Source organism: Oncorhynchus gorbuscha, unplaced genomic scaffold (assembly GCF_021184085.1).
Source record: "Oncorhynchus gorbuscha isolate QuinsamMale2020 ecotype Even-year unplaced genomic scaffold, OgorEven_v1.0 Un_scaffold_2903, whole genome shotgun sequence".
In the NCBI taxonomy this organism is placed as follows: domain Eukaryota; kingdom Metazoa; phylum Chordata; class Actinopteri; order Salmoniformes; family Salmonidae; genus Oncorhynchus; species Oncorhynchus gorbuscha.
The window spans coordinates 1-17,500 of record NW_025747291.1 but is presented as its reverse complement, the minus strand read 5'-3'; the positions used below and the strand labels follow the sequence as shown (position 1 = coordinate 17,500).

At 43.9% G+C, this 17,500-nt stretch overlaps 1 protein-coding gene across 1 annotated transcript in view; it reads left to right on the top strand.

Annotated features, from left to right (window-relative positions):
- The window catches only part of LOC124027035 (serine protease HTRA3-like), a gene marked incomplete at its 3' end in the record, with an annotated part of 36,357 nt that extends 19,141 nt beyond the window's left edge, over positions 1-17,216 (top strand). The window contains exons 3-10 of the mRNA XM_046339592.1: positions 2,649-2,871; positions 7,329-7,440; positions 7,550-7,632; positions 7,782-7,814; positions 13,466-13,583; positions 13,671-13,727; positions 13,843-13,903; positions 17,118-17,216. Of these exons, the coding sequence (XP_046195548.1) occupies positions 2,649-2,871; positions 7,329-7,440; positions 7,550-7,632; positions 7,782-7,814; positions 13,466-13,583; positions 13,671-13,727; positions 13,843-13,903; positions 17,118-17,216 (786 nt within the window). The remainder of the gene's footprint in view (positions 1-2,648; positions 2,872-7,328; positions 7,441-7,549; positions 7,633-7,781; positions 7,815-13,465; positions 13,584-13,670; positions 13,728-13,842; positions 13,904-17,117) is intronic.
- Between the last annotated feature and the right edge of the window lie 284 nt (positions 17,217-17,500).

Genomic DNA, 17,500 nt, shown 5'->3' with positions numbered 1-17,500 from the left:
ATAACACACACTGTTATCCTCCTATGGGAACACACACTGTTATCCTCCTCCTATGGGAACAGCTGAATAACACACACTGTTATCCTCCTCCTATGGGAACACACACACACTGTTATCCTCCTCCTAGGGGAACACACACACTGTTATCCTCCTCCTATGGGAACAGCTGAATAACACACACTGTTATCCTCCTCCTATGGGAACACACACTGTTATCCTCCTCCTATGGGAACAGCTGAATAACACACACTGTTATCCTCCTCCTATGGGAACACACACACACTGTTATCCTCCTCCTATGGGAACACACACTGTTATCCTCCTCCTATGGGAACAGCTGAATAACACACACTGTTATCCTCCTCCTATGGGAACAGCTGAATAACACACACTGTTATCCTCCTCCTATGGGAACAGCTGAATAACACACACTGTTATCCTCCTCCTATGGGAACAGCTGAATAACACACACTGTTATCCTCCTCCTATGGGAACAGCTGAATAACACACACTGTTATCCTCCTCCTATGGGAACACACACACTGTTATCCTCCTCCTATGGGAACAGCTGAATAACACACACTGTTATCCTCCTCCTATGGGAACAGCTGAATAACACACACTGTTATCCTCCTCCTATGGGAACACACACACACTGTTATCCTCCTCCTAGGGGAACACACACACTGTTATCCTCCTCCTATGGGAACAGCTGAATAACACACACTGTTATCCTCCTCCTAGGGGAACACACACACACTGTTATCCTCCTCCTAGGGGAACACACACACACTGTTATCCTCCTCCTAGGGGAACACACACACACTGTTATCCTCCTCCTATGGGAACACACACACACTGTTATCCTCCTCCTAGGGGAACACACACACTGTTATCCTCCTCCTATGGGAACAGCTGAATAACACACACTGTTATCCTCCTCCTATGGGAACACACACACACTGTTATCCTCCTCCTAGGGGAACACACACACACTGTTATCCTCCTCCTATGGGAACACACACACACTGTTATCCTCCTCCTAGGGGAACACACACACTGTTATCCTCCTCCTATGGGAACAGCTGAATAACACACACTGTTATCCTCCTATGGGAACACACACTGTTATCCTCCTCCTATGGGAACAGCTGAATAACACACACTGTTATCCTCCTCCTATGGGAACACACACACACTGTTATCCTCCTCCTAGGGGAACACACACACTGTTATCCTCCTCCTATGGGAACAGCTGAATAACACACACTGTTATCCTCCTCCTATGGGAACACACACTGTTATCCTCCTCCTATGGGAACAGCTGAATAACACACACTGTTATCCTCCTCCTATGGGAACACACACACACTGTTATCCTCCTCCTATGGGAACACACACTGTTATCCTCCTCCTATGGGAACAGCTGAATAACACACACTGTTCTCCTCCTCCTATGGGAACAGCTGAATAACACACACTGTTATCCTCCTCCTATGGGAACAGCTGAATAACACACACTGTTCTCCTCCTCCTATGGGAACAGCTGAATAACACACACTGTTATCCTCCTCCTATGGGAACAGCTGAATAACACACACTGTTATCCTCCTCCTATGGGAACACACACACACACTGTTATCCTCCTCCTATGGGAACACACACACACTGTTATCCTCCTCCTATGGGAACACACACACACTGTTATCCTCCTCCTATGGGAACACACACACTGTTATCCTCCTCCTATGGGAACAGCTGAATAACACACACTGTTATCCTCCTCCTAGGGGAACACACACACACTGTTATCCTCCTCCTATGGGAACACACACTGTTATCCTCCTCCTATGGGAACACACACACACTGTTATCCTCCTCCTATGGGAACACACACTGTTATCCTCCTCCTATGGGAACACACACACACTGTTATCCTCCTCCTATGGGAACACACACACACTGTTATCCTCCTCCTATGGGAACAGCTGAATAACACACACTGTTATCCTCCTCCTATGGGAACACACACACTGTTATCCTCCTCCTATGGGAACACACACACTGTTATCCTCCTCCTATGGGAACACACACACTGTTATCCTCCTCCTATGGGAACACACACTGTTATCCTCCTCCTATGGGAACACACACTGTTATCCTCCTCCTATGGGAACACACACACACTGTTATCCTCCTCCTATGGGAACAGCTGAATAACACACACTGTTATCCTCCTCCTATGGGAACAGCTGAATAACCGTTTTAGGTTCTAGATAGCACCTTTTTTTCTAAGAATGTAGGTGTGTGAATTGAGCACATCCTGAATGTAAATTCAGCTTCTCTCTCTCCTCTCTCCTTTCCTCTCTCCCCTTTTCCTTTCCTTTCTCCTCTCTCCTTTCCTCTCTCCTCTCTCCTTTCCTCTCTCTCCTCTCTCCTTTCCTCTCTCTCCTCTCTCCTTTCCTCTCTTCTTTCCTCTCTCCTCTCTCTTTTCCTATCTCCTCTCTCCTCTCCTCTCTTCTTTCCTCTCTCCTCTCTCCTCTCTCTTTTCCTCCTCTCTCCTCTCTCCTCTCTCTTTTCCTATCTCCTCTCTCCTCTCTTCTTTCCTCTCTCCTCTCTCCTCTCTCTTTTCCTCTCTCCTCTCTCAGACATCCTCTGTTTGGTCGTCATGTCCCTCTGTCTAGTGGTTCTGGGTTCATCATCAGCCACTCCGGACTCATCGTAACCAACGCTCACGTGGTAACCGCTGCTGCCACGGTAACGGGCCGACCGCAGCTCCGCGTGCAGCTCCATGACGGGGGAGCGTACGAGGCCACGGTCCGGGACATCGACAGGAAGTCGGATATTGCCACCATCAAAGTCAACCCTCAGGTAGGGTAGCTTTACCCTTAATTAAACAGGTTAGGTGGCCAGATAGAGAGAGAGGGTGAGAGACAGAGAGAGAGAGAGAGGGTGAGAGAGAGAGGGTGAGAGAGAGAGGGTGAGAGAGAGAGGGTGAGAGAGAGAGAGAGAGAGAGAGAGAGAGAGAGGGTGAGAGAGACAGAGAGAGAGAGAGAGGGTGAGAGACAGAGAGAGAGAGAGAGAGGGTGAGAGACAGAGAGAGAGAGAGAGAGGGTGAGAGACAGAGAGAGAGAGAGAGGGTGAGAGACAGAGAGAGGGTGAGAGACAGAGAGAGAGAGGGTGAGAGAGAGACAGAGAGAGAGAGAGGGTGAGAGAGAGACAGAGAGAGAGAGAGAGGGGTGAGAGACAGAGAGAGAGAGGGTGAGAGAGAGACAGAGAGAGAGAGAGGGTGAGAGAGAGACAGAGAGAGAGAGAGAGGCTGAGATAAAGGGAGAGAGGGTGAGAGAGAGAGAGAGTAATAAAGGGAGAGATAAGGAGGAAGTAGACAGGAAGTCTTGATATCACCAACAATCAGCTGACATGCATACATCTCAGTGTCCCAATGACTTTCACACCACAGTTTGGTTTTTAAATCCGTTTTGGAAAACTGACTGTCCGAACAGCAAGTTACAAAATGACCGAATCGGATTTGTGTGTGCTCAGACAGTGGTCATTTGCTGACATGGCTACGCTGGTTGTCATAGTAACGACATAGTAGCAGTCAACTAGTTAGCCACAGCAGTCAACTAGCTAACTGTTTAACTTTCTAGCACATTCACTAAGTTGTTTTGTAAACAGTTAACAAGCTAGTTAGCTACAGCAGTCAACTAGTTAGCTACAGCAGTCAACTAGCTAACTGTTTAACTTTCTAGCACATTCACTAAGTTGTTTTGTAAACAGTTAGCTAGTTAGCTAAGCTAGTTAGCTACAGCAGTCAACTAGCTAACTGTTTAACTTTCTAGCACATTCACTAAGTTGTTTTGTAAACAGTTAGCAAGCTAGTTAGCTACAGCAGTCAACTAGCTAACTGTTTAACTTTCTAGCACATTCACTAAGTTGTTTTGTAAACAGTTAACAAGCTAGTTAGCTACAGCATTCAACTAGCTAACTGTTTAACTTTCTAGCACATTCACTAAGTTGTTTTGTAAACAGTTAACAAGCTAGTTAGCTACAGCAGTCAACTAGTTAGCTACAGCAGTCAACTAGCTAACTGTTTAACTTTCTAGCACATTCACTAAGTTGTTTTGTAAACAGTTAGCAAGCTAGTTAGCTACAGCAGTCAACTAGTTAGCTACAGGAGTCAGCTAGTTAGCTACAGCAGTCAACTAGTTAGCTACAGGAGTCAGCTAGTTAGCTACAGCAGTCAACTAGTTAGCTACAGCAGTCAACTAGTTAGCTACAGCAGTCAGCTAGTTAGCTACAGCAGTCAGCTAGTTAGCTACAGCAGTCAACTAGTTAGCTACAGCAGTCAGCTAGTTAGCTACAGCAGTCAGCTAGTTAGCTACAGCAGTCAACTAGTTAGCTACCACATGTTCTTGTCAAACTGCAAAGCAACAAGATGTGCCAAATAACGTATAACAGTCTACGAAAACCACTTGAGGGTAAATAAATCACATTCAGACACAAGTCACATGGCCAGGGATCGGATTTGACCGTTCAGACACAAGTCACATCGCCAGGGATCGGATTTGACAGCAGTCAACTAGTTAGCTACAGGGTCATCTGGTTTGACCGGAGTCAACTAGTTAGCTACAGCAGTCACATTAGCTACAGGGAGTCAGCTAGTTGCTACAGCAGTCACTAGTTATCTACAGCAGTCAATTTGAGTTAGCTACAGCAGTCACTAGTTAGCTACAGGATCAGATTTGACCGTTAGCTACAGCAGTCAACTATCACCAGGGAGTCAGATTTGAGCTACAGAGTCACTAGTTAGCTCCAGCAGTCAGGGATCTAGTTAGCTCCAGCAGTCAGCTAGTTAGTCCACATCACCAGGGATCAGCTCCAGCAGTCAATCACCAGGGCATCAGATGTTCAGACACGAGTCACATCACCAGGGATCAGATTTGACCGTTCAGACACGAGTCACATCGCCAGGGATCAGATTTGACCGTTCAGACACGAGTCACATCACCAGGGATCAGATTTGACCGTTCAGACACGAGTCACATCGTCAGGGATCGGATTTGACCGTTCAGACACGAGTCACATCGTCAGGGATCGGATTTGACCGTTCAGACACAAGTCACATGGCCAGGGATCGGATTTGACCGTTCAGACACAAGTCACATCGCCAGGGATCGGATTTGACCGTTCAGACACGAGTCACATCGTCAGGGATCGGATTTGACCGTTCAGACACGAGTCACATCGTCAGGGATCGGATTTGACCGTTCAGACACAAGTCACATCGCCAGGGATCGGATTTGACCGTTCAGACACGAGTCACATCGTCAGGGATCGGATTTGACCGTTCAGACACGAGTCACATCGTCAGGGATCGGATTTGACCGTTCAGACACGAGTCACATCGTCAGGGATCGGATTTGACCGTTCAGACACGAGTCACATCGCCAGGGATCGGATTTGACCGTTCAGACACGAGTCACATCACCAGGGATCGGATTTGACCGTTCAGACACGAGTCACATCGCCAGGGATCGGATTTGACCGTTCAGACACGAGTCACATCGCCAGGGATCAGATTTGACCGTTCAGACACGAGTCACATCACCAGGGATCAGATTTGACCGTTCAGACACGAGTCACATCACCAGGGATCAGATTTGACTTTCAGACACTTCACATCGCCAGGGATCGGATTTGACCGTTCAGACATGGGAATCATGCCTCTCTGGGATCGGATTTGACCGTTCAGAACTACGAGTCACATCACCAGGGATCAGATTTGACCTGATGCACTCACATCGCCAGGGATCGGACTATGACCGTATAAGAACACGAGTCACATCGTCAGGGATCAGATTTGACTGTTCAGACACGAGTCACATCGTCAGGGATCAGATTTGACTGTTCAGACACGAGTCACATCGCCAGGGATCAGATTTGACTGTTCAGACACGAGTCACATCGCCAGGGATCGGATTTCAGAATCCAGGAACAAAAAAAGCTACTAACCGGATGAGCGAAAAAAATGGCTTTGAGTCACTTCAAACTGCCAATGTTAACGTGGCTTGATGGTCAACATGGGAATGATGCCTCTCTGCTTGGTATTACTATAAGGAGGTATAAGAACTACAGTACCCATCAACCCAGAGATAGAGACCTGATGCCTCTCTGCTTGGTATTACTATAAGGAGGTATAAGAACTACAGTACCCATCAACCCAGAGATAGAGACCTGATGCCTCTCTGCTTGGTATTACTATAAGGAGGTATAAGAACTACAGTACCCATCAACCCAGAGATAGAGACCTGATGTCTCTAGGAACTACAGTATTACTATAGATGGAGACCTATAAGAACTACAGTACCCATCAACCCAGAGATAGAGACCTGATGCCTTCTGCTTGGTATTCAACTAGAGAGGAGACCTGATAAGAACTACAGTACCCATCAACCCAGAGATAGAGACCTGATGCCTCTAGGAACTACAGTACCCATCAACAATGGAGGTATAAGAACTACAGTACCCATTAACCCAGAGATAGAGACCTGATGTCTCTAGGAACTACAGTACCCATCAACCCAGAGATAGAGACCTGATGTTTCTAGGAACTACAGTACCCATCAACCCAGAGATGGAGACCTGATGTCTCTAGGAACTACAGTACCCATCAACCCAGAGATGGAGACCTGATGTCTCTAGGAACTACAGTACCCATCAACCCAGAGATGGAGACCTGATGTCTCTAGGAACTACAGTACCCATCAACCCAGAGATAGAGACCTGATGTTTCTAGGAACTACAGTACCCATCAACCTAGAGACCTGATGCCTCTAGGAACTACAGTACCCATCAACCCAAAGATAGAGACCTGATGTCTCTAGGAACTACAGTACCCATCAACCCAAAGATAGACCTGATGTCTCTAGGAACTACAGTACCCATCAACCCAAAGATAGACCTGATGTCTCTAGGAACTACCCTCAGTCTCTTTGCACAAGCTCTGACAGAATCTTCTCCAAAACAAGCAATACTTCTTGTGTACATAACCTCTCTCTGGGTTGAAGAGAGAGTGAGAGGGTGAGAGAGACAGGGTTAGAGAGAGAGGGAGAAAGGGAGAGATAGTGAGTGTGTGAGAGATGGAGGTATGATGTGTGTTCTCACACCTCTCTGAAATACTTTCCCTTTCATGAGCAATGCCTTTCATTCTCTCCCTCTCTTTCTCTCTCTCCTCTCCTTTCTTCTCTTCTCTCTCTCTCCTCTCCTTTCTTCTCTTCTCCTCTCCTCTCCTTCTCTCTCCTCTTCTCTCGTGTGTATGAGTGTAGAAGAAGCTTCCTGTTCTGTCTCTGGGTCGGTCATCTGATCTGAGACCAGGGGAGTTTGTGGTTGCCATCGGCAGCCCCTTCGCCCTCCAGAATACCGTTACCACGGGGATTGGTGAGTTGCTACGGCTTCAGTCAATTCAAGAAGTTACATGAAATGTCAAATGAACACGTGGTATTGTTGATAGAGAGGTGTGTGTCTGTGTGTGTGTGTGTGTGTGTAGTGAGCACGGCCCAGAGAGATGGGAAGGAGCTGGGCATCAGAGACTCAGACATAGACTACATTCAGACTGACGCTATCATCAATGTAAGAACACATAATAAATAAATAATTTCTTTATAAAGCCATGATCAGATTCCAATCATAACCATGTTCTCTCTCACTCCCTCACTCCCTCACTCTCTCCTCTCCTCCTCTCTCTCTCTCTGTGTGTTTCATCTCTTCTTGATGAGCAGTATGGTAACTCAGGAGGACCTCTGGTTAACTTGGTGAGTGTCATGTTATTACCACCTGAATCTATAGATCAATGAGGGGCTGAATCTATAGATCAATGAGGGGCTGAATCTAATGAAGGGCTGAATCTATAGGTCAATGAGGGGCTGAATCTATAGGTCAATGAGGGGCTGAATCTATAGATCAATGAGGGGCTGAATCTATAGATCAATGAGGGGCTGAATCTATAGATCAATGAAGGGCTGAATCTATAGATCAATGAAGGGCTGAATCTATAGATCAATGAAGGGCTGAATCTATAGATCAATGAAGGGCTGAATCTATAGATCAATGAGGGGCTGAATCTATAGATCAATGAGGGGCTGAATCTATAGATCAATGAAGGGCTGAATCTATAGATCAATGAAGGGCTGAATCTATAGATCAATGAGGGGCTGAATCTAATGAGGGGCTGAATCTATAGATCAATGAGGGGCTGAATCTATAGATCAATGAGGGGCTGAATCTATAGATCAATGAGGGGCTGAATCTATAGATCAATGAGGGGCTGAATCTAATGAAGGGCTGAATCTATAGATCAATGAGGGGCTGAATCTAATGAGGGGCTGAATCTATAGATCAATGAAGGGCTGAATCTATAGATCAATGAGGGGCTGAATCCAATGAGGGGCTGAATCTATAGATCAATGAGGGGCTGAATCTATAGATCAATGAGGGGCTGAATCTATAGATCAATGATGGGCTGAATCTAATGAAGGGCTGAATCTATAGATCAATGAGGGGCTGAATCTATAGATCAATGAGGGGCTGAATCTATAGATCAATGAAGGGCTGAATCTAATGAAGGGCTGAATCTATAGATCAATGAGGGGCTGAATCTATAGGTCAATGAGGGGCTGAATCTATAGATCAATGAGGGGCTGAATCTATAGATCAATGAGGGGCTGAATCTATAGATCAATGAGGGGCTGAATCTATAGATCAATGAGGGGCTGAATCTATAGATCAATGAGGGGCTGAATCTATAGATCAATGAGGGGCTGAATCTATAGATCAATGAGGGGCTGAATCTATAGATCAATGAGGGGCTGAATCTATAGATCAATGAGGGGCTGAATCTATAGATCAATGAGGGTTAAATCTATAGATCAATGAGGGGCTGAATCTATAGATCAATGAGGGGCTGAATCTATAGATCAATGAGGGGCTGAATCTATAGATCAATGAGGGGCTGAATCTATAGATCAATGAGGGGCTGAATCTATAGATCAATGAAGGGCTGAATCTAATGAGGGGCTGAATCTATAGATCAATGAAGGGCTGAATCTATAGATCAATGAAGGGCTGAATCTAATGAGGGGCTGAATCTATAGATCAATGAGGGGCTGAATTTTTAGGTCAATGAAGGGCTGAATCTATAGATCAATGAAGGGCTGAATCTATAGATCAATGAGGGGCTGAATATATAGATCAATGAGGGGCTGAATATATAGATCAATGAAGGGCTGAATCTATAGATCAATGAGGGGCTGAATCTATAGATCAATGAGGGGCTGAATCTATAGATCAATGAGGGGCTGAATCTATAGATCAATGAGGGGCTGAATCTATAGATCAATGAGGGGCTGAATCTATAGATCAATGAGGGGCTGAATCTAATGAGGGGCTGAATCTATAGATCAATGAAGGGCTGAATCTAATGAGGGGCTGAATCTATAGATCAATGAGGGGCTGAATTTTTAGGTCAATGAAGGGCTGAATCTATAGATCAATGAAGGGCTGAATCTATAGATCAATGAGGGGCTGAATATATAGATCAATGAAGGGCTGAATCTATAGGTCAATGAGGGGCTGAATCTATAGATCAATGAGGGGCTGAATCTATAGATCAATGAGGGGCTGAATCTATAGATCAATGAGGGGCTGAATCTATAGATCAATGAGGGGCTGAATCTATAGATCAATGAGGGGCTGAATCTATAGATCAATGAGGGGCTGAATCTATAGATCAATGAGGGGCTGAATCTATAGATCAATGAGGGGCTGAATCTATAGATCAATGAAGGGCTGAATCTATAGATCAATGAAGGGCTGAATCTATAGATCAATGAAGGGCTGAATCTATAGATCAATGAAGGGCTGAATCTATAGATCAATGAAGGGCTGAATCTATAGATCAATGAAGGGCTGAATCTAATGAGGGGCTGAATCTATAGATCAATGAAGGGCTGAATCTATAGATCAATGAAGGGCTGAATCTAATGAGGGGCTGAATCTATAGATCAATGAGGGGCTGATTTTTTAGGTCAATGAAGGGCTGAATCTATAGATCAATGAAGGGCTGAATCTATAGATCAATGAGGGGCTGAATATATAGATCAATGAAGGGCTGAATCTATAGGTCAATGAGGGGCTGAATCTATAGATCAATGAGGGGCTGAATCTATAGATCAATGAGGGGCTGAATCTATAGATCAATGAGGGGCTGAATCTATAGATCAATGAGGGGCTGAATCTAATGAAGGGCTGAATCTATAGATCAATGAGGGGCTGAATCTATAGATCAATGAAGGGCTGAATCTAATGAAGGGCTGAATCTATAGATCAATGAGGGGCTGAATCTAATGAAGGGCTGAATCTATAGATCAATGAGGGGCTGAATCTATAGATCAATGAGGGGCTGAATCTATAGATCAATGAAGGGCTGAATCTAATGAAGGGCTGAATCTATAGATCAATGAGGGGCTGAATCTAATGAAGGGCTGAATCTATAGATCAATGAAGGGCTGAATCTATAGATCAATGAGGGGCTGAATCTATAGATCAATGAGGGGCTGAATCTATAGATCAATGAGGGGCTGAATCTATAGATCAATGAGGGGCTGAATCTATAGATCAATGAGGGGCTGAATCTATAGATCAATGAGGGGCTGAATCTATAGATTAATGAGGGGCTGGATCTATAGATCAATGAGGGGCTGAATCTATAGGTCAATGAGGGGCTGAATCTATAGATCAATGAAGGGCTGAATCTATAGATCAATGAGGGGCTGAATCTATAGATCAATGAGGGGCTGAATCTATAGATCAATGAAGGGCTGAATCTATAGATCAATGAGGGGCTGAATCTAATGAAGGGCTGAATCTATAGATCAATGAGGGGCTGAATCTATAGAGGGCATGAATCTATAGATCAATGAAGGGCTGAATCTATAGATCAATGATGGGCTGAATCTATAGATCAATGAGGGGCTGAATCTATAGATCAATGAGGGGCTGAATCTATAGATCAATGATGGGCTGAATCTATAGATCAATGAAGGGCTGAATCTATAGATCAATGAGGGGCTGAATCTATAGATCAATGAGGGGCTGAATCTATAGATCAATGAAGGGCTGAATCTATAGGTCAATGAGGGGCTGAATCTATAGATCAATGAGGGGCTGAATCTATAGATCAATGAAGGGCTGAATCTATAGATCAATGAGGGGCTGAATCTATAGATCAATGAGGGGCTGAATCTATAGATCAATGAGGGGCTGAATCTATAGATCAATGAGGGGCTGAATCTATAGATCAATGAGGGGCTGAATCTAATGAAGGGCTGAATCTATAGATCAATGAGGGGCTGAATCTAATGAAGGGCTGAATCTATAGATCAATGAGGGGCTGAATCTATAGATCAATGAAGGGCTGAATCTATAGATCAATGAGGGGCTGAATCTATAGATCAATGAGGGGCTGAATCTAATGAAGGGCTGAATCTATAGATCAATGAGGGGCTGAATCTATAGATCAATGAAGGGCTGAATCTATAGATCAATGAGGGGCTGAATCTATAGATCAATGAGGGGCTGAATCTAATGAAGGGCTGAATCTATAGATCAATGAGGGGCTGAATCTATAGATCAATGAGGGGCTGAATCTATAGATCAATGAGGGGCTGAATCTATAGATCAATGAGGGGCTGAATCTATAGATCAATGAGGGGCTGAATCTATAGATCAATGAGGGGCTGAATCTAATGAAGGGCTGAATCTATAGATCAATGAGGGGCTGAATCTAATGAAGGGCTGAATCTATAGATCAATGAGGGGCTGAATCTATAGATCAATGAAGGGCTGAATCTATAGATCAATGAGGGGCTGAATCTATAGATCAATGAGGGGCTGAATCTAATGAAGGGCTGAATCTATAGATCAATGAGGGGCTGAATCTATAGATCAATGAGGGGCTGAATCTATAGATCAATGAGGGCTGAATCTATAGATCAATGAGGGGCTGAATCTATAGATCAATGAGGGGCTGAATCTATAGATCAATGAGGGCTGAATCTATAGATCAATGAGGGGCTGAATCTATAGATCAATGAGGGGCTGAATCTATAGATCAATGAGGGGCTGAATCTATAGATCAATGAGGGGCTGAATCTATAGATCAATGAGGGGCTGAATCTATAGATCAATGAGGGTTAAATCTATAGGTCAATGAAGGGCTGAATCTATAGATCAATGAGGGGCTGAATCTATAGATCAATGAGGGGCTGAATCTGTAGGTCAATGAGGGGCTGAATCTAAAGATCAATGAGGGGCTGAATCTATAGGTCATTGAGGGGCTGAATCTATAGAGGGGATGAATCTATAGATCAATGAAGGGCTGAATCTATAGAGGGGCTGAATCTATAGATCAATGAGGGGCTGAATCTATAGATCAATGAGGGGCTGAATCTGTAGGTCAATGAGGGGCTGAATCTGTAGGTCAATGAGGGGCTGAATCTATAGATCAATGAGGGGCTGAATCTATAGATCAATGAGGGGCTGAATCTATAGATCAATGAGGGGCTGAATCTATAGATCAATGAGGGGCTGAATCTATAGATCAATGAAGGGCTGAATCTATAGATCAATGAGGGGCTGAATCTATAGATCAATGAGGGGATGAATCTATAGATCAATGAGGGGCTGAATCTATAGATCAATGAAGGGCTGAATCTATAGATCAATGAGGGGCTGAATCTATAGATCAATGAAGGGCTGAATCTATAGATCAATGAGGGGCTGAATCTATAGATCAATGAGGGGCTGAATCTATAGATCAATGAGGGGCTGAATCTATAGATCAATGAGGGGCTGAATCTATAGATCAATGAGGGGCTGAATCTATAGATCAATGAGGGGCTGAATCTATAGATCAATGAGGGTTGAAGTAATACTTCAGATTCTGGCATTGAAGCCCTTTAACTTCCATGGAGGTCGTTAGAGGTGGTTGAACTAACAAAATAAGGTCCTTTATCTATTTACCCAGAGTCAGATGGGCTTGTGGACCCCATGTTTATGTCTCTGTGTCCACCATGTTTATGTCTCTGTGTCCACCATGTTTATGTCTCTGTGTCCACCATGTTTATGTCTCTGTGTCCACCATGTTTATGTCTCTTTGTCCAGCATGAAGGAAGTTAGAGGTGGTTGAACTAACCAATGCTGTCTGTATAATGACTAGTCTGTGGTATCTTCAAGCTCTTTCTCAACCCTTCTGTAGCTTGTGTGTGTGTGTGTGTGTGTGTGTGTGTGTGTGTGTGTGTGTGTGTGTGTGTGTGTGTGTCTGTGTGTGTGTATGTCTGTGTGTGTGTTGTGTGTGTGTGTGTGTGTGTGTGTGTGTGTGTGTGTGTGTGTGTGTGTGTGTGTACAGGACGGGGAGGTGATAGGTATCAATACCCTCAAGGTGACAGCAGGAATCTCCTTCGCCATTCCTTCAGACCGGATCAGACGCTTTCTCACTGAGTCACAGCACAACAAACACAGTGCAGGTCCGTGTCTGCCTGTCTGTCTGTGGGATTGTGTGTGTTTGTGTGTGTGTGTGCGTCTAATGTGTGTGTGTCTGTGTTGTTGTCTAGGTAACCACAGAATGCTGAGTGGTCATTACCGTATTCCAGAACCCCAGTCAGATGCAGGTGACACACACACACACACACACACACACACACACACACACACACACACCTGTGCAGGGATGTGAAAATAAATAGAAAATAGTGATTTCCTAATGTGCTGTTTTTCTTTCATCAGTAACGACAGGAGTGAAGAAGAAGCGTCTGATTGGCATTAAGATGCTCACTGTTACAGATGGGTAAAACACACACACACACACACACACACACACACACACATGTGAAACACAAACACACACACACACACACACACACACACACACACACACACACACACACACACACACACACACACATGATGGGTAAACACACACACACACACACACACACACACACACACACACACACACACACACACACACACATGATGGGTAAACACACACACACACACACACACACACACACACACACACACACACACACACACACACACACACACACACACACACACACACACACACACACATGGGTAAAACACACACACACACACACACACACACACACACACACACACACACACACACACACACACACACACACACACACACACACGATGGGTAAAACACACACACACACACACACACACACACACACACACACACACACACACACACACACACACACACACACACACACACACACACCTGATGGGTAAAACACACACACACACACACACACACACACACACACACACACACACACCTGCACACACACACACACAACACATGATGGTTCTAACACACACAAATGCACGCACGCACGCTCACACACACACACACACTATTTTTCCTGCCCTGTTGTGATATTGATGTAACTTACTAATAATATAGTTCTATAGGCCCTAAAAATGACCATAAAACCTCATTAAAATCTGACAGAATTAATTTTAAACTTTTAATTTGACATTTGGAGGCGGTTCTTTTTTAACTACAGTTTTAGTCAACTGAAAAAGGCGTAAATTAAACATGTGAGATTATAAAGAGGTTCACTCTATATTTGTATCTGTGGATAGTCAGTGCCTCTCATCCATACCTCTGTCTATGGATGAGGCAGTATCTTTAGACGGTCAGTGCCTCTCATCCATACCTCTGTCTATGGATGAGGCAGTATCTTTAGACGGTCAGTGCCTCTCATCCATACCTCTGTCTATGGATGAGGCAGTATCTTTAGACGGTCAGTGCCTCTCATCCATACCTCTGTCTATGGATGAGGCAGTATCTTTAGACGGTCAGTGCCTCTCATCCATACCTCTGTCTATGGATGAGACAGTATCTTTAGATGGTCAGTGCCTCTCATCCATACCTCTGTCTATGGATGAGGCAGTATCTTTAGACGGTCAGTGCCTCTCATCCATACCTCTGTCTATGGATGAGGCAGTATCTTTAGACGGTCAGTGCCTCTCATCCATACCTCTGTCTATGGATGAGGCAGTATCTTTAGACGGTCAGTGCCTCTCATCCATACCTCTGTCTATGGATGAGGCAGTATCTTTAGACGGTCAGTGCCTCTCATCCATACCTCTGTCTATGGATGAGGCAGTATCTTTAGACGGTCAGTGCCTCTCATCCATACCTCTGTCTATGGATGAGGCAGTATCTTTAGACGGTCAGTGCCTCTCATCCATACCTCTGTCTATGGATGAGGCAGTATCTTTAGACGGTCAGTGCCTCTCATCCATACCTCTGTCTATGGATGAGGCAGTATCTTTAGACGGTCAGTGCCTCTCATCCATACCTCTGTCTATGGATGAGGCAGTATCTTTAGACGGCCAGTGCCTCTCATCCATACCTCTGTCTATGGATGTGGCAGTATCTTTAGACGGTCAGTGCCTCTCATCCATACCTCTGTCTATGGATGAGGCAGTATCTTTAGACGGTCAGTGCCTCTCATCCATACCTCTGTCTATGGATGAGGCAGTATCTTTAGACGGTCAGTGCCTCTCATCCATACCTCTGTCTATGGATGAGACAGTATCTTTAGACGGTCAGTGCCTCTCATCCATACCTCTGTCTATGGATGAGGCAGTATCTTTAGACGGTCAGTGCCTCTCATCCATACCTCTGTCTATGGATGATGCAGTATCTTTAGATGCTCAGTGCCTCTCATCCATACCTCTGTCTATGGATGAGGCAGTATCTTTAGACGGTCAGTGCCTCTCATCCATACCTCTGTCTATGGATGAGACAGTGGTTCCATTTCTCCAGGCCCATATATATACAGTGCCTTGCGAAAGTATTCGGCCCCCTTGAACTTTGCGACCTTTTGCCACATTTCAGGCTTCAAACATAAAGATATAAAACTGTATTTTTTTGTGAAGAATCAACAGCAAGTGGGACACAATCATGAAGTGGAACGACATTTATTGGATATTTCAAACTTTTTTAACAAATCAAAAACTGAAAAATTGGGCGTGCAAAATTATTCAGCCCCTTTAGTCTGGTAGAGGAGTAATCTAATTAATGTATATTTATAATGTAGTCTGGTAGAGGAGTAATCTAATTAATGTATATTTATACTGTAGTCTGGTAGAGGAGGTCTTTAATCTAATTAATGTATATTTATAATGTAGTCTGGTAGAGGAGGTCTTTAATCTAATTAATGTTTATTTATACTGTAGTCTGGTAGAGGAGGTCTTTAATCTAATTAATGTATATTTATACTGTAGTCTAGTAGAGGAGTAATCTAATTAATGTATATTTATAATGTAGTCTGATAGAGGAGGTCTTTAATCTAATTAATGTATATTTATACTGTAGTCTGGTAGAGGAGGTCTTTAATCTAATTAATGTATATTTATACTGTAGTCTGGTAGAGGAGTAATCTAATTAATGTTTATTTATACTGTAGTCTGGTAGAGGAGTAATCTAATTAATGTATATTTATACTGTAGTCTGGTAGAGGAGGTCTTTAATCTAATTAATGTATATTTATACTGTAGTCTGGTAGAGGAGTAATCTAATTAATGTATATTTATACTGTAGTCTGGTAGAGGAGGTCTTTAATCTAATTAATGTTTATTTATACTGTAGTCTGGTAGAGGAGGTCTTTAATTAATGTATATTTATACTGTAGTCTGGTAGAGGAGTAATCTAATTAATGTATATTTATACTGTAGTCTGGTAGAGGAGTAATCTAATTAATGTATATTTATACTGTAGTCTGGTAGAGGAGTAATCTAATTAATGTATATTTATACTGTAGTCTGGTAGAGGAGGTCTTTAATCTAATTAATGTATATTTATACTGTAGTCTGGTAGAGGAGGTCTTTAATCTAATTAATGTATATTTATACTGTAGTCTGGTAGAGGAGGTCTTTAATCTAATTAATGTATATTTATACTCTAGTCTGGTAGAGGAGGTCTTTAATCTAATTAATGTATATTTATACTGTAGTCTCGTGGAGGAGATGAAGAGGCAGAATCCTGACTTCCCTTATGATGTCACCAGTGGAGTGTTGGTCCATCGGGTTATACCTGAGTCCCCTGCGGACAGGTAGGTGTTCACACACACACACACACACACACACACACACACACACACACACACACACACACACACACACACACACACACACACACACACACACACACACACACACACACACACACACACACACACACACACACACACACACACACACACAGGTAGGTGTTCACACACACATACACATACACATACACACACACACATACACATACACACACACACAGGTAGGTGTTTTCACACAGACACACACACACATACACACACAGGTAGGTGTTTTCACACAGACACAC